The following is a 26,036-nucleotide window of genomic DNA, read 5'->3' as shown; positions in this document are numbered from 1 at the left end:
CAATGAAGAGTATGTAATAATATCTGTTGTAACTTGTTTGAAATAATAAAAGTGATTGGAACCAAAATGTTTGTGTTTAGCTAACAGTTTACTTTCTCACATTTACATATATGCCTTTCTTTTTAGCCAAAAAACACTGTAGACAAAGCCAAAAAGGGGTCACACTTCATACAATTATGATAGAATAAAGTAAATAAAAGTATTATAGTGTCAAAGTAAATGAAAAATAAACATTAATTTGAATTTACCTGAAAGAGTATGGGAGTACAGTGAATAAAGTAATATAATGTGTAATGATTTATAAATCCCAGGGTAGCCCCACACACTAGATATGGAACATACTTATACATGGATAATCATTGACACAAGCTTGCACATACTTGGCCACTGTGCTGTGAGGAGTCATTTATGGTACCCATTCTATTTCGGTAAAAAAATAGTGTTTAATCAGAAAATTTCAGCCTAGGTAAAAGCTTTTTCCATTAGCTTGGTGAACCTTGGGGTAACCATAAATATACACAGGTTTTCAGATCCAGCTGTAATTGGCTGGGTCAGCCAAGGACCTTTACTGCTGAACAGGAACTAACTTAAATTTCATAGTATATTTGTATGTCCATGGCAAATTGTCTTTTTTTCTAATACCTACCACAAGCAATCTTTCCATTACTGGGCCAACAGTTTCCTTAACAGGCATCTTGACAGAGGAAAACAGGTTTTTACTGAAGAAATTAAACAAAATAACATACTTCCTATCTGCACAAGCATTGGAAATATACAACGTCACACCTGCAGTATAGTTCCGTGTATTTAGGAAGAGACAAGGCTTATGAACCATAGTCTTGTAAGTTTTAGTCCACAGAACCGTTTCAGGCAGATTATAAAATTGTTTATTCTTTCTTACAACTGTTGGATATCTTTCACAGATGCATATATCCAGGTCAACAGAAGAGTCTGCACATGACTGGTATGTACTGAAAGGTGTCAGTCGGTGGTAACCTAGAAAAAGTATTCCCTCTCTCTGGGTTGTAGAATCGAAAAACATAGTCACTGTAAACCTATCCTCATCATACTGCTCACTATATGATGATTTCACATAAATGTCCAATACAATCATGGTACCACTAATTCTGTTGTCCATGCTGATCTTTACATTACTAAATCTGGTGGCAACAAGTGCTAAACAAGATCCTTTTTTGTCCTTCTGCTGTTCAGCAATGCGTTTGTTAATACAACTTAAAGCAAACTCAGCAAATAAAGAATAATAGGAGGAGTTCTGCTCTGTTCTGTAGGAGCCCTGGCAGATACACAGGTTTGGGTGCAATATCGGAATGTCACTGCATTTTCTAAATGAAGATACTGGGCTCAAAAGTCCATTATTGTTTATACTGTACTTTGAAATATTTCCATCTAATTGTGTTACATTAGGAAGGAGTCCTTTTAAGGTATAATGTACATCTATGAGGCTTACTAATCTCCTCTGGTTTATATGCAATGCCTTCATTTTTGAATCTCCAATGATTTTGGTTGCAAAGTCCGGTACAATCATAAACAGGGAAGGATGAAAGATTTCCACATAAGATTCAGGTGATGCTGAAAGAAAACGACCGTATGTATTACCATGATCTGAAAGAATAAAGGATACAGTATTTGCTTGACGTGCAAGAAAAGAGACATATTTAGTTAGGTCTTCATCAATTTGCTTTATTCTGATGCCTGTGTCCTCATGGGCTGTGTCCAGCATCATAAAAGTAAAAGTAGGCTTGTTTAATCTGGAAAAATGATTTATGAAATACTTTACATACTGAAGAAGATAGGTGTGGTGATGAATGCCATTGTAGCAGACAGACTCTGGGCCATGAAAGTTGTTTTTCACTTTGTTCTCCTTAAGAATTAAACAGCTACTATATGTAACATCCACTCGGTCAATCCCAGCACTATGAAGAGCTTCATTGAATTGCTTTACTCTGTCTGGGTAGGGTGCACTCAGATTCATGGCTCCCTGTTCCTTAACAAGGCCCCATTCAAAAAGCCAACACAAGTCTTCCACGTACAGTGTCTCATAGCCATAGGCTTTAAAATGTCCAAGGGTTTCATTTAAATCTACAGTCTTATGAGGAATGCTGAAAGCACCAGACAGGGTATGAAAATGTTTGATGCCTTCAAAAAGTGCTTGTAAGGATTCCAGTGTTCGGCTTTTAATCCCTTGAAAGAGTTCAAAATCAAACACATGTCCTGCTTTGAAATACTTTTCATTCAGGTTTCTAAATTCTTGTATAGTTTTTGGCAAAGATCTATAGAAATGATGTCTGGAGACAGAGTCCAGTAACAAAATATTAACATTTAATAGCAGCCTTTTGCTGTGAATTGCCCTCTTTTGCTTACTGCTGGCATGCAGTGCAGGTGGTAGGATAAGAAGCTGTGATACATATCTTCCAGCATTTGTTACACATTGAATTATACAATACCCATTGTTTGGATAATCGGGGTTGTAACCTGTAAGCAACTTCAAATTAATGAATATTTCAAGTTCTTCAGTGGAGTTTAGTCTGTGCCATCTATATTTTCCTAGGTCAGACATGTATAATCCAATGGCTACGTGTGAAAACCTTTTGCAGATATCATGATGACAAAATACATGTTTTTCCTTTGGATTTGAGACCTAAGCAGATTTGTTTAAAATAAAAGTAAGCAAAATGAAGTGAATGTTTATGATTTTGAGAAATATTGTTCTATAAAATTTTTTTTTATGCTACTACTTTTACATAATATGCATATTTTCTGAAAAACACATCAACTGCAATTTATTTATTATGGGTTAAAAAGGAGAGGATTGAATGTGAGTGGAAAATAAGCAGCAGCTGTCAAATTAGTGTCAAGGGGTACACTTAGGTGTTTAGGCCTCAAAAAAATGTTGTTTGTGACAATGGCATTGCCAAAGCCATAGAAAAGCATTCACCTGCCATGGGGCCAGCAGCAACGGTGGCCCAGTCCTGTCTGGCTACAAAGAGATGTGAGCAGGCAGCAATATTTTTGGCAAATACAGCTGGTTCAATTCATTGTGCATTTGGTTTGCGGACCTCTATAAGACTAAAAAGAAAGAAAATTTAATTCTGTATACCTAGAGAGATTACCTTTGGAATATATGATAAAGAGGCAGTGGGCCCCTTATTGGTAATGGCTTTGCTATGGGGACCCATGAGACCCATGACATATTGTTACACGCCTGTCTCGGTGGAAGTCTCGTAAGAGGAAACGTGTCAGAGAGGAGGCGTGTCGCGCCGTCACTCACGTCATCCCGTCGTCCGTTGCTGCAGCCGGGCACGGGAGCGTTCCTGTATCACAATTTGATCAATGCCTGTGATCGCTCAGAGATATGTAAGTGCAATTGTTATATCTTTTATAAATAAATCGGGGGTAATGCACTATTGGTCCTCTTGCATTCTTTACATATCTTTTGCGGAGCTATAAGGAGACACTATACTTTGTATGGGGATCGCCGACCAAGCAGACAGCCTATGTTCTGGAGTGAGGAGACACATTCCTACGCTCAACCAAATTGACATCTGGTAAGCGGCTTGTACACACACTTCGGGTGAAGCCGCATGGGGATTGAGTGGTCATTTTTACATGTATACTCACGCATAAATATGTCTATCTGGTAAGAAGAACAGCCTGTCGGTGGTGGGGATCGCTTCACGTGGTGGTCACAAATATTTAGTCAAGTTACAGGATTCACATTTTGTTTCAAGTCACTTCAAGTTTATTCATTTGCACGTTGTCACAGTGAGAATGGACTTATATTTTTGAATTTTTCACAATATTTTCATAATTGTATGCATTGTTAATTTGTGAAATTTATAAGTTTAGCGCACCAACTTTTTATCTACATTCAATTTACCCACACATCTTGGTAGCAGCTTTACGCACGTTTATCAGCGCACCTTTATTTTTTCACATACCTAGAGAGATTACCTTTGGAATATATGATAAAGAGGCAGTGGGCCCCTTATTGGTAATGGCTTTGCTATGGGGACCCATGAGACCCATGACATATTGTTACACGCCTGGCTTATTATACTGGTGGAATGCCAGAACTGTCTGTATAAACCTGTATTGTCATGCGCTGGAAAAACCACTGAATCTAAATGTATTCTTTACAATCTCTATTTTATTGATTTTTAAATTTTAGACAACATAAAAAAAGAATACAATAACCATTTTTAGAATAGGATATGTTCATACGTAAAAAAAAAAAAAAACATTATGTCGGGGACACCCCTTAACCTTTCTCATTTTTATAAATCCATTATTAAAGTTTTGCAACATATCAGGAGCTTAAGATTTAGTAAATTATAGAATCACATTCAAACATAAGCTGACCCTATATCATAAGTCCAAACCTACATGTCTAGATAAATGCCCTTAGCTCCCACAATGCTCTACTGTATATACACTCCCCCCCAATGAGGTAAAATCCATCTATAGCCATTACCTATACCTCTACATATCTAATATTGGAGGACTATATACATGTGTGAATAAGGACACTACAGGGTACAGGGTAGATTGCAGCAGAAGGTCCAATAATGGCTAATTTTCCTGGTTATTACTAAGCGCCACTATTGTTTTACTACTGACTTTACTACAATTTCTCTTTCTTGTTCTGAAAGCTATTTTGTGCAAAAATAAATTACCAATTTAAAAAAAAAAAAAGACACCTGTCCTGAAAGAAGTATGGCTGGGTTGCTGACCTTCCTCTGAAAGTATAAGAGGCACAACATTTTTTGAAGCTCAGAAGATTAGCATAACAGCCAGTCACCTAACACAAAAAAAGCAAACGTGCAGATCAGGAAAGTTGGAGTAAAGTCAAACTCTATATACTTTTTCCATGTTAGTGGCTCAAGCGCTATCTAATCAAGGAGCTCAGAAAGATGGCCAATCAACTCGCATTTCTAATTTTCATATGAGCGGCTTCCTTTAATTCACAGAGGGACAAAATGCTAGACCAGATTATTTTGTTAGCTCTATTCATGCCGATTTTCGACATTTCCCCATGTGAAATTTCTTTCCATTCCCGGACTAGCTTCGCTATTGTAATTAAACATGAAATCTTTTTTCATGTTTAATCTTTTGTATTTACTACATATCCGCACAGTAACCCAGTATGAAACAACCCCTGCCATTGTGCATTGTCCTGTAATAAAGACCAGTGACTGTTGCTCTCTCTCCTTTTGTAGACTGACTGGTCTTGTATTTCCACCCTATAGTGCAGATCGCCTGCAGTGGTCAGACATGTATGGGCCCCTTCCCACAACTTACCTCTCTGCACAGGCTATGTACAGCACAGTTCTAATGTCACTTACTTTTACAAGATAAAGGAATTTGGTGCACACAATATCGATTTATAACCTTTGTGTCAACTGAGAAATATGTTTAAATGAAAACTTTTGTTCCCGGGAGTCAGCTTTAAGCAGATTAAAATGATTATAAAGTCTTGTTTAAAAAAAAAACATAACAAACATGTTATACTTACCTGCTCTGTGCAGTTGGTTTTGCACAGAGTGGCCCGAATCCTCCTCTTCTTGGGTTCCTCTTCTCTGCTCCTGGCCCCTGCCTCCTGTTGAGTGCCCCCCACAACAAGCAATTTGCTATGGGGGCACCCGAGCCGAGTTACAACTCCCCGTGTCAATTCAAGACACGGAGCCGCGGCCCGGCCCCTCCCCTTCTCTCTCCTGATTGGCTGACTGATTTTGATTGACAGCAGCGGGAACCAATAATGCCACGCTGCTGTCTCAGTCAGTGAAAAGGGGAGTCCTGGGCAGCTGGGAAACTCTTGCAACATCGCTAGATAAAGATGGGCTCAGGTAAGTACTAGGGGGGCTGAGGGGGGCTACTGCACACAGAAGGTGTTTTTCATATTAACGCATAGAATGCGTTAAGATAAAAAAAAAACCTTCTGCCTTTACAATCACTTTAAACCCAAAACCAAAATAGTATTAATTTGCAGCTTACTAATCATTAGATGTGGTGGCTGCCTTAAATTTCTTTTCTTTTGGGTTTCTCCTTCTGTTTTCACGTGGTGATTGTTCCAGTAACACACCTTCTGTGTTAAAGTGCCCACACTCTGGATGAAGGAGTATAGGGGGCACTTTGGACAACAGCATTGCACAGCAAGATTTTACATGTATAAATAAAAGCTGATCATTGTAAGCACCCCTTTCAGTGGGAAATGGTTTGTCTCATCCTTGTAACTAATACAATCTGTAAGAGAGCTTGTTCTTTTGAAAAACACTACATCAACTGGCTGATTCACCAGGTGAAAATAGAAGAAAGAAAGCCTAAAAAAGAAAACAAATTCAGCCATCAAATCTTAGAATTGATAAGCTGTGGTATAATAAATGTTTACTTTTGGGCTTAATAATAAATAACCCTCATCTCCCTTTGTGCAGAACAAACAGGATCAGAGTTAAAGGGTTTTAGGAGATGGGTCAGTAAAGAGTGCTCATAAACTAGATGCGGAATGCGGAATTTGTGGACTTGACATGCCAAGTCTGTATATACTGTATGGACCATACTGAGTGACTGAGACTGCAGGGGGGATAGGTGGAGCCAAGTTAGGCAGCTCATACATGATTCTTTTTTTTTCATTCAAACAGTGAGTTTAACGGAAAAAAAAAAAAATTGAACCAATTCCCGCATTCACACATTTGAGGTGGATGGAGGAACCTTTCCCGCTGAGCTATTGTGTTCTGCCAGCGGGAGCCTTCCCCTCTGGCAGAATACAATGATAAGGGTTTCTGGCTATAGCCAATGGCACTGATTGTTGGGGAAAACCCGACAGGCTGGTTGTACTAGGAAAGCAAAGCACAAAGACAGCACTCACAACAGGGAACACACCTCATAGATCAAGGGTGGAGTCCTTCACTGGGTGCCCTGGCTCAAATGGACTCCAGCAATTGAAAATGCAGCTCCAAGAAAGATGTAGCCAGCATCTCCAAAATCCCATAAAAAATCTTTATTAGCTACCGAAAGGTCAAGATCAAAAAACAGTTGACGTGTTTTGGCATACAGCCTTATTCACAGCATTGAACAAACTGCACTCTGATGATCCACAGGCTGGTTGTACACAAAACAATTGATACAAGGATGTGCTCAATACAAGAATGACTTTATGCCAGCATTGATAAAAAAAAAAAAAAATATTTTGGAAGCTGGAAATAAATGCCAATATTTCTAAACATGCATACAGTGAAAAATAGTTTTTTGCAGGAGTATATTAAAGTGGTGCAAAAATTCTGATGATTGTGAGAAACCATGTGAGTTTCATCTTAAAAAAAACATTCCAAACAGATCAGATATTATTAAAGGAACTAAGCATCTAAAGAAAAAAAAATGGATTTTTTACTTATCGTAGAATCCTTTTCTCTTAAGTTCATTGATGGACGCAGTCTCTGATGCATATCATTAGGGTTATTCTGTCCCCTACAGGAGAAGGACACTAGGCAGAAAAAAAGTTCTGGCTACGCCCATGGGCTGTCCCAGGGGGGTATACCCTCTCTCTTCCTGCATAGGATGTCAGTTTTGTATCAAAGCAGCGTCAGAGAAAATAATACCAACCCAACTCATTAGAGGGGTGGGGACTGCGTCCATCAATGAACTTAAGAGAAAAGGATTTTACGGTAAGTTAAAAATCCAATTTTCTCTATCGTTCATTGACGGACGCAGTCTCTGATGCATATCAGTAAGGACGTCCCAAAGCAGTGGCATAAAATGAGGGGCGGGAACAGAAAAATAATTCCCCAAAGCTAAACCATAGCCAACTAGGCAACACAGCACTCATCAGAACAACAGATGAGGCCCATCTGAAACAAACAGTTAACACCCTCAAGAAAGGCCAAAAGGCCCCCTAAACAGCAGCCTTCAAAACTTTGCAGCTAAAAGAGGCATCTGCAGATGCCAGCACATCCACCTTATAAAGTTTGATAAAGGTGTGAACAGACGACCAGGTAACCGCCTTGCAAACCTGAAGCACAGATGCCTGATGGCAAAAAGCCCAGGGAGCACTAAGCACCCGAGTAGAATGTGCCTTAACAGGGAAAGGAGGAACCTGACCCTTAATCGACCGTCTGTCTGATCCATCTGGAAATAGTCGAAGGCAGCCCTTTCTTAGGGCCATCCATGAGTACAAAGAGCGAGTCTGACTTCCGAAAATCCTCAGTAGTCGCCAAGTACCCCCTGATTGCCCGAACCACATCCAGAGTATGCAGAGCAAACTCCTTAGGAGGTTTTGGCTTAGGACACAAAGAGAGCAACACGATGTCCTCATTTAAGTGGAAACTGAAACTACCTTCAGAAGGAAGGACGGATCCAGACAAAGTACTACTTTATCCCTGTGAACCAGGTAGGGGGGAAACCCACAGGACAACACCGCCAGTTCCGACACCCTGCGCGCAGAAGTGATAGCCACCAGAAAGTCCACCTTCTGGGATATGGTAAGCAGGAGAATCTCCCGATTACTTTCGAAGGTAGGTTTCTGGAGAACTGACAACACCAAATTAAGGTCCCCAAGTGGCAACGGAGGTCGCACCGGAGGTATCAAGTGTCGTACCCCCTGGATGAAGTTACGCACCAGGGAATAGGTGGCCAATGGCCTTTGAAAGAAAATAGCCAAGGCCGAAACCTGACCCTTGATAGTACTCAAGGCCAGCTTTTGATCAACTCCCTGTTGAAGGAAAGCCAAGATCCGAGCCACCGAGTAAGAGCGAGGGGAAACCCCAAGAGATTCACACCACGCAATATACGACTTCCACGTACGAATATAAATCTTCCTAGAAGTCTCTTTTCTCACTGTAAGCAGAGTGGGAATCACTGAAGCAGACAAACCCCTGTCCTTCAGCACCTGGCATTCAACAGCCAAGCCATCAAAGCCAGCGACCGTAAAGCAGGATGGAAGACTGGCCCTTGAGACAGTAGATCCTCTCTGAGAGGAAGCCTCCAAGGAGCGTCTGCGACTAGTTTGACCAGGTTGGCGTACCAAGCTCGTCAAGGCTAGTCCAGAGCCACAAGAATGACCGGATTCCCTTCTGCCTCGATCCTGCGAAGAAGTCTTGGCAGCAACTTGAGAGGAAGTAAAGCATACCTCAGCTGATACTAACCCCACAGGGCCACCAGCGCATCTGCGGTGTCCGCCAGAGGGTCCCGGGAGCGGGCAACAAACCTCTGTACTTTTCTGTTGACCCGTGATGCCAACAGATCTACATCTGGAGTGCCCCAATGAAGACACAACTGCTGCAACACCTCCGGATGGAGGGACTATTCTCCCGCATTCAAAGCTTGTCGACTGAGGTAATCTGCCTGATAATTTTCCACTCCTGGAATGTAAACAGCGGAGAGAGCTGGAACAAAGCGTTCTGCCCAATGAAGGATGCCTGCCACTTCCAAGGCTGCAAGGGCACTTTTGATGCCCCCTTGGTGATTGACACAATCCACAGCCATGGCATTGTCAGATTGAATGAGCACTGGACAACCCCGCAGGTGCTCGGTCCAGTGTACTAGGCAATCCCAGATCGCTCTTGGCTCCAGAGCATTGATCGGTAACCTGGATTCTGTCAGGGACCAGACTCCTTGAGCAGACAACCTGCCGAGAACTCCCCCCCATCCGGACAGACTTGCATCCGTGATGACAATTGTCCAATATATAGGGAGGAAGGATTTCCCTTGCTTGAGCATCGGGGACTGAAGCCACCAGATCAGGGACTCCTTGGTCCCCTGGCTCAGTGGCTCAGCTGGATCTGAATGTCCAGGGAATTGGTATTCTTGTTCCATTTGAGAAGGATTTCCTTCTGGAGGATCCTCGTGTGGAATTGAGCGAAGGGGATTGCCTCGAAGGACGACACCATCAGTACCAGAACTCTCATGCAGGTCAGAAGGGACGACCATTTGCTGGACAGCGACAGCTGAACTGCAGTCTGGAATGTTTGGAGTTTTTCCTGAGGAAGAAACACCCGGGCTGAGGATGAGTCCAAAGTCAGGCCCAGGTAATCCAGTCTCATGGAAGGGACCAAGGACGACTTCTGAAGGTTCAGAATCCACCCGAACTCCTCCGGAGTTCTCATGGTGATTGCCAGATTGGTTTCCAGCACCGTAGGAGACTCTGCATGGAGAAGCAGATCATCTAGGTAACCCAGGACCGATATCCCCCGCTGCCGCAACAGCGCCAGGATCGGAGCTATCACCTTTGTGAAGACCCGAGGAACAGAGGCAAGACCAAAGGGCAATGCCACAAACTGATAGTGATCCTCTTCCACATCAAATTGAGAAACCGTTGGTGTCCTGCAGAGATTGGGATGTGAAGGTAGTGTAACGCTCCTGCGTTTTATGTATGATGTGGATTTTCAGCTGCAGAAATATTCCACTTCAGTAGTCATGTAGAGAAACGCTGAGACGCCATTCCCAACTCTCAATGACTCATCATGTGTGGATGATCTCAATTCAGCAAGTAAATACACACACTCAGTAAGATGTTTCCTAGAGTGACTTATGTATATAGTAACACAGTGATGATAGGCTGAAGAGACAGGTTGGGTAGAGATGGTAGATGACAGACACTTGAAAGGAAATGTTCTTGAAAGTAAGATAGTAGCAGATGGGATGCAGATAGGTTTAGCAATCATTTATGGTAGCAGATGACAGAGTAGCAGGTGGACATACAAGAGAGATCAACCCAGTGCAAGAACAGGTGGTAGTAGGCTCAAGAGCTAGCAATCTTAGATAATGCAGATGTAGTAATAGTCCTTAGTATGCAGAGCTAGATAGTGTAAGCTTTAGTATGAAAGTTATAGAGGTTTCCCCTGTGGGGTACTTATCACTAATAGCAATGTAGCAGAGGAGAGGTTCGGCAAAAGCGGATGATCCGGTAGCGGGATACAGGGATCAGCGCACCGTGGTTCCGACAGCGAGGTATGCTTGCAAGCATGAGAGCTTCAAGACAGGTTAGCATCAAGGCACAAAGCAGTTTGAACGAACACATGTGAGTGAGAGCCGGCGATCTAAATAGCCATCCAGTCCGGCGCTCAGTGATGACAGCATCAGTCTTAAAGGTGTATGCGCACCTTACCAAAAGAGAATGGTGGGGCGCATACACTTATGAAAGAGTAATTAGGGTACCCAAAGGTACCAGAACATTACAGTACCCCCCCTTAAGGCCGGCTCCTGAAGGCCTCTGGAGCTGGTTTATCTAGGGTACTTCGCATGAAAATTGCGAATTAATCTAGAGGCATGTATGTCAGAGGTGTTTAGCCAGGTGTCGTCTTGGGGCCCATAGTTCTTCCATCGAACCAAGTACTGAAGTCTTCCTCTGTGGATACGAGAATCCAGAATCTCTTTTATCTCATATTCTTCTCCACCTTCAACTTGTACAGGAGGAGGAGGTGGGATAGTAGGCCTTATTCCTTGGTCAGGAACATGGGGCTTCAGTAGTGACACATGGAAAATGGGATGTATTTTGAGGTCTATTGGCAATGTAAGCTGTACTGCAGCTTTTCCAACAAGTTTCTTGATTGGGAAAGGTCCCAAGAACAGAGGTCCAAGCTTTTTGCTAGGGATTTTCAGTCTTAAATTTTTTGTTGAGAGCCAAACAAGGTCCCCGATAGCGTACTGAGGAGAAGGTCTTCTGCGAAGATCATAGTACTTCTTTTGTTAACTATGAGCGTGTGCAATGGTAGTATTAAGCAAACCCAGAGAGTCCTTTATTTGGGTAAGATAGTCTGAAGCTACTGGGTTATTTGAAGGAAGGATGCGTGGTGGAAGAATAGAGGGATGAAACCCATAGTTCAAGTAGAACGGACTCTGCTTAGTCGTACTGTGGGTTGCGTTGTTGTAGGCGAATTCTGCCAGAGGGAGAAGATCCACCCAATCATCCTGTTGGTAAGAAGTGTAACAATGTAAATATTGCTCGATGCATTGGTTGACTCTTTCAGTCTGTCTGTTGGTCTGCGGATGGTAAGGAGAAGTGAGCTTCCGCTCGATCCGTAGTATGTGACATAGTTCTTGCCAGAACTTGGAAATAAATTGTGATCCACGGTCAGACAGAAGAGTTTTTGGGATACCATGTAACTTAAAGACATGTTTCATTAGGAGTTCTGCCGTTTGTTTGGACGAAGGTAGTCTGCGAATAGCAATGAAATGTGCCATTTTTGTCAGATGGTCCACTGACACTAAGATGGTATTAAATCCTTTGGAAGGAGGCAATTCCACTATAAAGTCCAAGGACACAACTTCCCATGGAGTTTGGGGTATTGGTAGACTGCATAGTAGACCGGATGGTCTCGTAGTGTCAATTTTGGACCTGGCACAGACATTGCATGAAGAGACGAATTTTTGGATAGATGTTTTCATGTCAGGCCACCAGAATTGCCTGGTAATCAGATTAAGAGTCTTTGTCATACCCATATGTCCTGCCATAGGCACATCATGCGATAATTCCAAGATCTTGGTGCGTATGGTAGGTGGTATGTAAAGTTTGTCGTTGTAGTAGAGGAAGCCTTCTGCATCAGTATTTAGTTGTGGTGGGGGTGAATCCAAACTTATACCATGCAAAACCTCTTCCTTCAAGGAACGGACAACTCCAATAATGCGTTTGTGAGGTATTATAGGAACGGAAGGGATTTCGAAGTAGTTTTCTTCAGTTAGTCGTGATAGTGCATCCGCCTTTTTGTTCTTATCTGCAGGTGTGTAGGTCACTAGGAAGTTAAACCTTAGAAAGAATAGTGACCATCGTACCTGTCGGTGTGAGAGAGTTTTGTTAGTCTGAAGATATTGGAGATTTTTATGGTCCGTGTATATAAGTATTGGTAATTGGGTGCCTTCGAGTAGATGTCGCCAATTCTCCAGAGCCAATTTTATAGCAAGCAGTTCCTTTTCACCCACGGGGTAATTTATCTCTGGACTGCTTAGGGATTTAGAAAAAAAGGCGACTGGATGAAGTGGTGAAGTGTGAGTTGGTCGTTGGGAGAGTATTGCTCTTACTGCCATGTTTGACGCATCTACTTCCAGAATGTATTGGAGGGATGGGTCTGGATGGCGTAGTATGGGAGCAGAAGTAAACCTTGTCTTTAACAGGTGAAAAGCTTTATTTGCTTCATCTGACCATTTGAATGTTTTTTAATGCTAGTGAGCTGTGTGAGGGGTCTCACAATGGCAGAGAAGTTTCTAATGAACTTCCTGTAGAAATTCGAAAATCCAAGGAATCGCTGTAGCGCCTTGCGTGTGGTTGGTGTAGGCCAATCCTGAATGCAGGATATCTTACTCATGTCCATCTCCATTCCTGTTTTGGATATGATGTAGCCTAGAAACAGTACCTCTTCTTTATGAAACAAGCATTTTTTCAGTTTCACATAAAGGTTGTGTGCAAGCAATCTCGATAATACTAGTCTTACATGTCTTATGTGTTCAGACAGGGATCGTGAATATATAAGTATATCGTCCAGATATACCACAACACAGACATCTAGTAAGTCTCTGAAAATATCGTTTATAAATCGTTGAAAAACTGCAGGGGCGTTGCATAGCCCGAATGGCATTACAAGATATTCGAACAATCCGTATCTGGTTCTGAATGCAGTCTTCCACTCGTGTCCATCACGGATTCGAATGAGATTGTATGCTCCTTTCAGGTCCAATTTTGAAAAATAGGTAGCTCCACGCACCTGCTCAATGAGCTCAGGGATAAGCGGTAGAGGATAGCGATCTTTTATTGTAATAGCATTCAATTGCCTATAGTCGATGATAGGCCTGAGACTTGAGTCCTTATTGCGGACAAAAAAGAGTCCTGCTGCTGTGGAAGAAGTGGAAGGTCTAATAAAACCTTTTTCCAAATTCTCATCCAAATAGTCTTTGAGATGGGAAAGTTCATCCTGTGAAAGAGGATAAACATGACCGAACGGCAATTTGCTATTTGGGAGTAGATCAATGCTACAATCATAGTCTAGATGGGGAGGTAGTGCTTGAGCATTTTTCTCAAGAAAAACCTCAGAGAGATCCTGATAACATAGTGGTGCAATCTCATCTGTCACCACAGACAGGATCTTCCCGAAAGACGGGAGGTTACACGTACCCTCGCAATAGCAAGAGAGGAAGGTCAGGGTCCGTTCCTTCCAATCTATGGTTGGTTGATGTGTGTGCAACCAGGGAAGTCCCAAAACAATGGGAAAGTGGGGTGAAGGTATTAGATCGAAGGTAGTGGTCTCCATATGAGACCCGTTAGTAGTGACTAGGAGTGCCTGTGTCTGATCAGTGATCGGACCAGAGGATAAAGGAACACCGTTAATAAGACTCACTGAGACAGGTTTAAGTTTAGAAATAATAGGAACTTTATTTAAAGCAGCAAAACGTATGTCAATATAATTTCCACAAGATCCTGTGTCAATCATGGCCTTAGTAGTAATCCTGTTCTGGACACACTGTAATGTTAAGCAAACAGAAAGGTAAGGGTTACCTCACCCTTCTTTTTGTAGACTAGGGGACAGACGTTTATCTTGTGATCCGGGGATGCACAGTACAAGCAGAGATTACCAGATCGTCTTCTGGCTCTTTCCATAGTTGATAGAGGTGGGCATATGGTTCCTACCTCCATAGGAACGGGGTCAACGGCCGAAATCCGAGAAGAACTGGATAATGGCATTCCCATTTTCTAAGCCTTTCTTTCTCGTAGTCTTCTATCTATGGTGATACTGAGTTGTATCAATGCATCCAGGGTTTTTGGCAGATCCGCTCGGGCGAGCTCGACTTTAACGGCCTCTGATAGGCCAAGCCTAAATTGGGATTTCAGAGATGCATCATTCCATTCTGAATCGAAGGTCCATCTCTTGAATTCTGCGACAAAGTCTTCTACAGGTCTCCCACCTTGTTTCAAGGATCTTAATTGAAGATCGGCAGTACTCTGCCTATTGGGATCATCATATAGGCTAGTGAGTTCTGCTAGGAACAAGGCATAGGAGTTGAGAAGCTGGTCGCTTTTCTCAAAAAGAGAGTCTGCCCAGGCCCGAGGATCGCCTGTTAGGTAAGAAATAATAGTACAAACCTTAATGTGATCAGTAAGGTAGGTACGGGGTTTTAGCAAGAAAAGTAACTCACATGCGTTTTTAAATTCGCGAAATTTTTTGCGATCGCCTGTAAATACCAAAGGAGGATTTATTTTGGGCTCAGGGGACTGAGCAGTGGTAAGTTGTGTCAGTCTAATTACCTGCTACGACAGAGCCTGATTGTCTTCTTTTAATTCAGCAAGTGCGTGTATCAACGCAGGTACTTGCTGTTTTAATTGTGTCATCTGAGTGGCCATTTCTGCTGAATCCATTTGTGGGTTCGTTCAATCTGTAACGCTCCTGCGTTTTATGTATGATGTGGATTTTCAGCTGCAGAAATATTCCACTTCAGTAGTCATGTAGAGAAACGCTGAGACACCATTCCCAACTCTCAATGACTCATCATGTGTGGATGATCTCAATTCAGCAAGTAAATACACACACTCAATAAGATGTTTCCTAGAGTGACTTATGTATATAGTAACACAGCGATGATAGGCTGAAGAGACAGGTTGGGTAGAGATGGTAGATGACAGACACTTGAAAGGAAATGTTCTTGAAAGTAAGATAGTAGCAGATGGGATGCAGATAGGTTTAGCAATCATGTATGGTAGCAGATGACAGAGTAGCAGGTGGACATACAAGAGAGATCAACCCAGTGCAAGAACAGGTGGTAGTAGGCTCAAGAGCTAGCAATCTTAGATAATGCAGATGTAGTAATAGTCCTTAGTATGCAGAGCTAGATAGTGTAAGCTTTAGTATGAAAGTTATAGAGGTTTCCCCTGTGGGGTACTTATCACTAATAGCAATGTAGCAGAGGAGAGGTTCGGCAAAAGCGGATGATCCGGTAGCGGGATACAGGGATCAGCGCAGCGTGGTTCCGACAGCGAGGTATGCTTGCAAGCATGAGAGCTTCAAGACAGGTTAGCATCAAGGCACAAAGCAGTTTGAACGAACACATGTGAGTGAGAGCCGGCGATCTAAATAGCCATCCAGTCCAGCGCTCAGTGATGTCAGCATCAGTCTTAAAGGTGTATGCGCACCTTACCAAAAGAGAATGGTGGGACGCATACACTTATGAAAGAGTAATTAGGGTACCCAAAGGTACCAGAACATTACAGGTAGACATCTTTGATGTCTATGGAGGCCTGATGTAGGGAGACCACCACCGTGCGAACCGATTCACTCTTGAACCTTTGAACTCGCACTAAGCAATTTAGTGCTTTCAGGTCCAGGATTGGACGCACCTTGCTTTCCTTCCTGGGAACCGTGAGCTTTTGAATAAAAGCCCTGAAATCGTTCCACACACGGAACCGGAACTATTACCCCCTGTTGCACCAGGTCCTAAACTGCCCCAGAGAGTGCCAGCAAGCGATCCGGTGACAGTCGCACATTGGAAGGGAAAAACCTTACCAGAGGGACTGATCGAAACTCGATCTTGTAACCGGACCGTATGACCTCTTGTACCCATTTGTCTGGTATCTGGGATAGCCACAGGTCCGGGAACCGGCAAAGACGTCCCCCCCACTCCAGATATGGGTGAGGGCGCACTTTCAGGCAGAGGAGGTCTTGTATACAGGTCTGGAGAAACCGGACTTTTGTTTGCCAGACCGGGGTCGCTTGGATCCGCCCGAGGGAGTCTTGAAGGACTTTGCCTTATCGACTGACCCTGAGGAACGAAAAAACTTTTTGTGTGCGGAAAAGGAGGGACCTCATCTGTGATGAGGGTCCTTACCCTTGTTAGCCTGTGGGAGAAAGGTACTCTTCCCTTCTTTGAGACCCTTAATGATGTCATTCAGGGTAGCTCTAAACAGGCGAACTGTCACGGTTCTCGCCATGGCTTACAGACAGCCAGGCGTGGTCGCCGTTAAGAACTTGACATGGGATTTGAACCTGTGTACTTTAACATTCTGTCCTGTTAGCCTGCCTCTGAGCCACACTTCAGCTCATATGGATCCAGTCTTTTGTAATCTGGTATTGCCTGCAGCACTAGGGGGCTGGACTTCACCTGAGTATGCTCTTGCCTCTCATTGTCCACCTGAAGCTAATTGCTCAATTGAGCAAGCTATAAAACACTGCCTCTCGGTTAGAGCAGTGTCAGTTCATTGCTGATCTTTGTTCCAGATTGTTCCTGTTTGACAGACTTTGTTCCTGTTTCCTGAGCGTGTGTTCCAGACTGACTCTGGCTTCCATCCTTACCTTCGCTCCTTGTTGTTCCTGTGACCTTATCTTCCTCCCATCTCCTGATCCTCATCCGGACTCGTGTCATCCAGTAACTACAGTTATTCCTGGACTTCCCTTCCCATTGTATTCCTGCCGGTCCTGCTTATTGGAGCACCTTCCCTGCCAAGCCCCAGTGATTCACAGATTCACAGCCCAGGTGGCTTTCTTACCTGGTCACCTTGGACTGTGGATATCTGCAAGGGTGAGCGTACATCTCTGCGTTACAGACTCCAACAAAGGTAAGCCCTATGACATGATCTCCTTGAAAGGGTAGATCAGTCAAGGCTTTCTTTTGATCCGCAGACCAGCACTTTAGCCAAAGTATGCGCCGGAGGACCACTGCGGAACCCGCAGTTGGCCCAATATGGGAGCAGTGTCCAGCACGGCATTGCAAACAAATTGCAGCCCCTGCACCAACTGGTCCATAAGCTCCTCAAAGGCAGGGGGAACCTGTTTCCCCTCCAGGTCATGGCGTAGTAACTTAGCCCATTCAGTCAACGTTTGCGTGACAAGGGCAACTGTAAACACCGGTCTCAGTGCAGACCACAGCCTCCTCCTTCCTATCCTCCGGATCCCTAAGGGATTCCTCTACTGGGATAACGGTAGCCTTATTCAGCCTTGAGACTGGAGGGTCCACCGTAGGTGGCACAGTCCACTTCTTTATCAGGGACTCCTCAAAAGGGTAGCGTCTAGCAATCCGCTTAGGCACCCCAGGGGAGTGCTTTGGGTGGTCCCATTCTTTTTTGAGCATGTTGTCAAAATACGCGGCAAAGGGAAAAACCTTTGCCACTCTGGATGGCTTCGCATCTGCGGTGGCTGAGTCAGACTCAGAACCTGAGGCATCTTTTGAGGCAGGGTTAGGCGGAGGGTGTTTCTTAGGCTCAAATAGCCCCCAGCGTGAGGGGAGGGGCAGGTAGAAGAGGGGGTGCGTGGAAGGACAGAGGGGAACCCGGGATTGTGAGGGTCCGACTGTCCCAGGGAAGGGCCCGTGTCCATCCAAAAATCCTCCAGAGGAAGAGGGGGAAACATTTACTCCCCATACCAGGAACACAGGCGGGCGCCATCTCCTGACAGGACCCCTCTCCGCCGAAGTGGGGGTGCTGTCTGCCAAATAAGACCGCTGTGACTCGGGCCTAGACCTGGTCGTATGTGACCTGGCGAGACATTTAACTCACGGGGCCAGTCCCCGTCCAGTGGGACTATGTCGTGGCCGACCCAGCGTGGAGTTAAGGCCTGCGCACGCTCGTTGGCCGGCTGGGGTGACCGCGGGATCTAAACATCCAGCCCGTTGCCCAGATCCGGCATAGTTGCTTATAGAACTCACAGGAAAAATCCGGAGAAAAGCTAGCTAAAAAAAAATTATTCTAGAAAAAAACTTTTGCCAGGACCAGAGATCCCAGCATGGAACTAGGTCCTTACTCCTGACTAGGCAGATTAAAACTGACATCCTATGCAGGAAGAGAGAGGGTATACCCCTCTAGGACTGCCCATATGCATAGTCAGAACTTTTTTTCTGCCTAGTGTCCTACTCCTGTAGGGGGCAGTATAACCCTATTGATATGCATCAGAGACTGTGTCCATCAATGAACGATAGAGAAAAATCTCAGTTTTTTCTATTTATGAAAATGCATAACCTGATTACATTTATTTTCCCAAAAAATTATTGAGAACAGTGTAGATAAGTCGAGCATTGATACACGTTCTAAGTCAGTCATTGTAAAATGGAAATAATTCTTCGCACACTTTCAACAAACATAAATACTATAAGTAAACTTTTTAAACGTTTCTGAAGTAATTCTCTGTTTACAAGGGAGAAATTCACCTGTTGAATGTGTTCTTTCATTATAAATGATGTCTGGACATCTGAAAAATTCTCATTAAAAAAAAAACAAACGTTCAGTAAAATGCATTGTGTTCCATTAAAATTTGTCAAAAAAAAAAAAAAATCTAAAATTTGATAAACAAATGAATTCTCTATCATCTATTGAGATACATAGCTTAACCTCCCTGGCGGTATTCCCGAGTGTGGCTCCGGTAGAATTTCAGTGCCATTAGCGGTAACCCCGAACCACACTCGGGGTACTGCCAGGGAGCATCGATGGATCCTGGAAGAGAGGTTACTTACCTTGTCCCCAGGATCCCGCGATGTATTCCGGCAGCATACGGCGGCTGTCTGATGCTCTGTGCCCCGGCTTCTGTTCCCTGAGAGCGTCGCGTCGCGTTGCAGGGGGGGTGGAACCAGCGGCAAATTCAAAAAGTAAAACACACAAACACACTGATATATTGTAATCCTTTTGGATTACATTACTAAATAAAATAAATTTACATTAGTTTGCCCCCCCCCCCAGTGCCCTTGCCTGCAGTTTTACTGTACTTATATATATATATATATATATATATATATATATATATATATATATACATACTTTAACTTATTTATAGTTATTTATTATATTATAATTTATGATTTTGTGTTTCAAACTTTATCATGCCCAAGATGTTATAAAGAAGAACGCACAGTAAAAAAAAAAAATCATATGTAAATAGTTGGTTTGGGCTGCTCGTCCTTAATGCCCCGTACACACGTTCCGATAATCGCACGATAAAACTCGCTTTCGACCTGATCGCACGATAATCTGATCGTTAGTACACAGCTTTCAACAGCCGATCACGACAGTTGGTCCAACAAAATCCAAAGTGACAAACAGGAAAACTTCTGTCGTACGATAGCCGTTTCATCAGTACACTATGCGTCTGCTAAAAATCGATTGTCAAAGACCGCGCATGATCAGAAACACTAAAATAGCACGGAAAAAGCCTGGCTGCCATTGTTTTTGTTTTGCACCATCTGATACGTAGCTAAGCAACCAGGAAGCTTTTCCCGAACGTGTGTACGGGGCATAAGAATTACATGCAAAATAATTGTACCACTTTCAGCACCTAAAATCGGAAACAATCATACCGCTAGGGAGGTTAATGATATTAAAGCATGTCTATGGTCAAAACATTTAAAGTCATATATTAATTTCTAGATTGTATTTTATTTTATCTGTAGCCTACTGCTATGAATCTAAGTTATCGTGGAGTTTGGAAACATATTTGGTGAAGATCTTGGAGTTGTTAAACATATTTGGTGAAAATCTCACATTTTTATTTTGATGATTTCTGTGACACGTATTCACTATACTCTGTGAGTAGGTACTGCTGTGTCGCAGATTTAACCAAGCCTGCCTTCTGATCTACAGAGATCCAGAGAGGAGTTTCAGGAGGTGCAAACTGCATTTAAAATTTGATAGAAGTTCTTCCTCTCCCCTATATTATCCAAAAATTAGCTAAGGTTACTTAATGCTTTGCACATTTTTGTTGAAACGGTGGGACTATGTGCTTAGGAACCTAACAAAGTTGGAGTTATAATAACAAAAAAATGAATAATTGAATGAGAATTATGTATAATTCTATGCAAAGCTTTTAGGCAGGTGTAAAAAAATCCTGTAAACTAATAATGCTTTAAAAAAAAAAAATATATATATATATATATATATATATATATATATATATATATATATATATATATATATATATATATATATATTTTAATTGTTTCATTTGTTAAATTTCCAAAATTCACAGTGAGCAAACTTAAACAAAAATTCAAATCAAATCAATATTTGATGTGACAGACCACCCTTCGGCTTGAAAGCAGTCCTCAATGCTGAGAAATGCAGGCAGATATTTATCCATCATGCCATAACATCAGGGAGGCTTGCAATTGACTCCAAATTTATTCTGCAGCAGGACAATGACACCAAACATACAGCCAATGTCAGGGCTGCTGTTAGAAATCGCGGGGCCCCGTACAGACTACCTGGCAGGGCCCCCCCCCAAGAAAATATTAAAGATATATTAAGCTAAAATTACAACAAAATCACTATTATCAGACACAAATATAACATAACTCGCATAATTCCTGCTAAATCCAAAAAAAAAAAAAACTATGTTAAATAAAAAAGTAGAGGAGATGAGAAAAATATACAGGCTGGGCAGTTGGAGCTCAGTGATCAGAGAGACAGAGAGAGAGAAACAAAGTTACAATTTACAAATAAACTCCTGAGCAGAGATAAGTGCTGGGAGGGGGGCCCACACAGGGAGGGGGGTTAGTGAGGGACGACTGTCTCTTTCTCAACAGATAAAAGCTGATAGCAGGGAGAGGGACAGATCAAATTTAGGTGCTAGAGGAAGATTTCTGTAATTGTTGTCCATCACTAATCCCCCTCTCTGTGTGGGCCCCCCTGTGTACTCGGGCCCCCTACAAGAGGGCTGGTAGTCCCCCCCTATCAGCGGCCCTGGCCAATGTCATTAAAGAGAAGTATGGACTTTTCTTTTTTGCACATTTATACTTACCTAGGTTCTGTTGCTTGCTGGCTCAAACACTGAGAACCAAGCGATCTAACACTGCCGATCACTCGGGTCTCACAGCTCCCTAAGCAGAGAGCTGCTGACTGTCAGCCACTGGCTCTCTGCTCTGCCCCCTCCTTGCTCACTGGGGTGCTGGGCTGTGGAGGGGGTGGGTGCGGCCAGCTCAGGCTCTCAGCAGCTCATTGAGAGGCTGAGCCTGGTGCCGGTCCAGGCATGTAGGCGGATCCTGACTCCATTGACGCGATCTTGCTCGAGCCTCTGGACCGGCTTTGGCTGTACTACTCCTTTAAGTACTATCTTCAGCGTAAAGAACAAGGAGTCCTGGAAGTGATGTTTTGGCCCCCACAGAGCCCTGATCTCAACATTTTCGAGTCTGCCTGGGATTACAAGAAGAGGCCGAAGGATATGAGGCAGCCAACATCCACAGAAGATCTTTGGTTAGTTCTCCAAGATGTTGGAACTCCCTACGTGCCAAGTGCCTTTAAAAACTGTGTGTAAATGTACCTAGAAGAATTGAAGCTATTTTGAAGGCAAAGGGTGGTCACACCAAATATTGATTTTGATTTCTATTCTGTTCATTTGATTTCTATTTTGTTAATTGATAAACATAAACTATCAACACTTCTATTTGTAGAAACATTCTTAATTTACAGCATTTTTTCATACCTGCCTGAATCGTTTGCACAGTACTGTAGATATACAGTATATATTTCCTTTTTTTTTTTTTTTCATCTCAACACTCCTCCAGCCTCTTTACAGCCACTTCTGATCTACATGCACTCCCTCCATAAGCAGCTGCATGTCATTTCTCAGGATGAGCTTCCTAATGGTACCATTGTTGGAAATTTGGAAAGTTGGAGTGTTGATACAACCATTAAAAGTCTCCACTGGAAGCACTAGAAATGGCAGAATGACAACACAGGACAGCAATTTGGAAACTGGCATAAAGTATTGTCACCCCATTGCAGGTCACACTATAGTAGGATGTGCCTGAACAAGTACCTTTGTGGCAGCATTGCCAGGTATTACTTTTAATAAAACAATGTATGTAAAATGCCTACAGGCCTATTTATATTTGTATGTTATATTTAACACACGTGCATTATTATGTGTTAACATGTGTAATGTCAAAAATTGATGTATTTTGCATTGGGGTAGCCTATTCATTTGAATGGGCTGAGCAATGCACCAAAATGTAATGATGGGTGCATGCATCATTGTTAGCAATGCAGCGCACCATAACACACAAAATGCATTACTGAGTGTTGTAGTGCCCTGCAACAATGGTGCATTGGCAAAGTGCATCAGGTTGCATTTCAGAATAAATGGCACCACAGATCACTAACAAGCATTGCTGTAATGCAACATGATAATTCAGCCTAAAGGTGACTTTTAAAATTGCATTAACATATTAGGGATTATAGGAGGCCACAGAGGTGCCCCTGTCCTTATTTTCTACATTATATATTAAAGCAGATCCAAACCCAAACATTTACAAGAGCAATTGTGTCTAAACCCAGAATATGTTTGAATTAGGGACAGGGGGCGACTTTGATTTTTATTGCAAGAAGCTACTGCTAGTAAAATTTAAAGCATGTAGGTGAATTCTGGCAAAAAATGACAATATTCTACCTTTACCTGACAAATAATGTAAGTTTGTTGATGGGTACAGTCCGAAGGCTTTTCTCTGAAAATTGTTTTCATTAGACGACAGGATCCAGGAGCAAACTCTACCCTCTTGCAAGAAACCTCATCAGATGTGTTCTTAGCTGGCATCAGCTGAAAGACTGGGCAGGCATCCTCAATTGATATTTTAACTTCGTCCTTCTCCACAGTACTGTATTTAGTGTTTAGATTTCTAACTAGTGAGATCTTAAGCAAGAAAAAACAGAAAAACAAATCTGTGTGAGACAGATGGCAGACATTTCATAAACATATGCATGCGCATGGGGTGTGCCCAAATTCCCCCTGCTGCCTGGCCCCCATTCCCCCCCCCCCCTCCACAGTGCTGCTTTTCTTCTATCCCACAGAAGAGGGGTGTTTCAGAATGGAGAGAAGGAACCAGGAAATACGCCATTTATGAGTCCCTACATTTTCTGAATGCACACAGTGAGTGATCGATATCGATCAATCTCTGTGTTCATTCATAACTAAAGCATAGTAAGCTGTATTTATGAATGAACAAGAAGATGCTAAGCACAGAGCACTTCCCATTCATTCACTTTCCAGTGCAGCTGAGGCTGAAGAAAAAAGCCACTGGGGAATCTCTGTCCTAAGTCCCTTTCTCTGTCTCAAAAGTGAGACATCAGGGGTCTGTTTAGAACTCTAATATTTCACCACAGTCCCCCAAAAGGTAAAAATAAATAAATTAATCATTAAAATAAAAAAACTACTGACACCATTCACTGTCCTACTGACACCAACCTCTACCCTTCCTCCCCCATTCATGTTTTAATTCATTTTAAAATGTTTGTTTACCATTATTTAAGTGTGTGCCTCTCATAACATTAGAATATCATCAAAAAGTTAATTTATTTCAGTAATTCAATTAAAAAAGTGAAACTCATACATTTTATATAGATTCATTACACACAGAGTGATATATTTTAAGCATTTCTTTCTTTTAATTTTGAGGTTTATGGCTTACAGCTAGTGAAAACCCAAAATTCAGTATCTCAGAAAATTAGAATACATTAAACCAATAAAAAAAAGGGCTCCTTTTGCATGAATTACTGCATCAATGCGGCGTGGCATGGAGGTGATCACCTGTGGCACTGCTGGGATGTTATGGAAGCCCAGGTTGCTTGGATAGTGGCGGTGGGGGGGTGGTGGGGTTGGCGGCACCCTCCACCAGATTTCAGTGGCTCCTCCCTAGGCTGCTGAGGACACTGTGTGGGGCTAAGAGCTCCTTCTCCTGACCATTGTAGTGCAGGATTGTACCGCACTCACACTACAAGGTGCAGCACCTCCGATACCCCCCCCCCGCCCCCAGCATTGTTCCCCTGTAGGACAATACATGAAAATTTGGTCTGGTTATGTAAGTTTTAATAACCCCTAGATCTAAAGGTTTTATTTTTCTTTTTCTCTTTTAATTTTTAATAATTTTCCAATCAATTTTACAAATATTCCGACAACATTAAAAAAATCCCCAACCCCCCCCCCCCCGATCCTCCTAAAGATATCACATGCGTCTAATATGTCCTTCCTATCTTTTTAACTCTGATATTCCTCCAGATGTTATGGGCTCTAAATTCCCCAAATATTTATTTAAATTAAGATTTTGTAACCAGAACATGCGTATCTTGGGACATACCCACCATATACGCAGTATAAGTGTGCCCAAAACAAATATCCAGCCCCTCTACAAGTTAATTACAACTGTCAAGAGAATCAACTGCTCTGTCTAAAAATGGACCATGTACAGTGCTACAAGCAAATTATTTCTATACAAAGAAGGAGGAGAAGAGGGTCACCGATGAACTCTATGTGTATCAGGAGCAGTACATATCAGAATTTATGTTTCAATCTATAAAACAAAAAACAATACATATATACAATAACAGAATATAGCAATGTACATACAAAAACACACATTTTTTCTTTACCACTTCATATATTCTTACCCAAGATGCATGTGGTTATCCAGGCCGAAGAACCCCCAAAGGGGGAGAGACACCCCTAGAACCATGCGCCATCTCAAAAGAGAGACCACTGAAGCATACTAGGATAGACTGGACCTTAACCTCACCAATCTCCAACATTTTCAGCTTACCCTACATAGTGATATAAATATATAGTATCCAGAAATACTGTCACATATACATCCCTAATTATAATATCACAAGTACTATGTAATACCACATCCAGTCTCTGGAGAAGTATGTTCCAGTGGTCTTGCTTTGGGGATGGCGCATGGTTCCAGGGGTGTCTATAACACTCATAAAGGTCTTGGGCTGATGTGTATATATATTTATTGTTTTTTGTTTTACAGATTAAGATATAGATTCTGATATGTACTGCTCCTGATGCAGCAGCTTGAATGCATGGAGTTTATCAGTGACCCTCTTCTTCTCCCTCTTTGTATAAAATAAATGTATTTATAGCACTGTACATGGTCCATTTTTAGACAGAGCATTTAGGTATCTGAACTTACAATTGTAATATGCTTGTAGAGGGCTAGATACTTGTTTTGGGTACACATATCAATGGTTCAGAATCTTTTCCCCTTATTTTTTTTTTTAGGAATCTTTATTTATTTTTACAGAGAAACATAGAAAAAAAGGGGGAACAACAACGTCAAGGGTGAAGAAGGGGGGA

General features: G+C 42.4%; 1 protein-coding gene across 1 annotated transcript in view; it reads right to left on the bottom strand.

Moving 5' to 3' along the window:
- Positions 1-348: 348 nt before the first annotated feature.
- The window catches only part of LOC309546562 (uncharacterized protein), a 53,391-nt gene continuing 27,703 nt past the window's right edge, over positions 349-26,036 (bottom strand). The window contains exons 3-4 of the mRNA XM_082246312.1: positions 23,358-23,591; positions 349-2,659 (exon numbers count right to left, since the gene is read on the bottom strand). Coding sequence (XP_082102438.1) covers positions 566-2,659; positions 23,358-23,591 — 2,328 coding nt within the window. The 3' untranslated portion in view covers positions 349-565. The remainder of the gene's footprint in view (positions 2,660-23,357; positions 23,592-26,036) is intronic.

Source organism: Pelophylax lessonae (genome assembly GCF_965119305.1).
Source record: "Pelophylax lessonae genome assembly, chromosome: 2".
Classification (NCBI taxonomy): domain Eukaryota; kingdom Metazoa; phylum Chordata; class Amphibia; order Anura; family Ranidae; genus Pelophylax; species Pelophylax lessonae.
The sequence above is the reverse complement of the archived record's forward strand: the minus strand, read 5'-3'. Positions and strand labels throughout refer to the sequence as shown.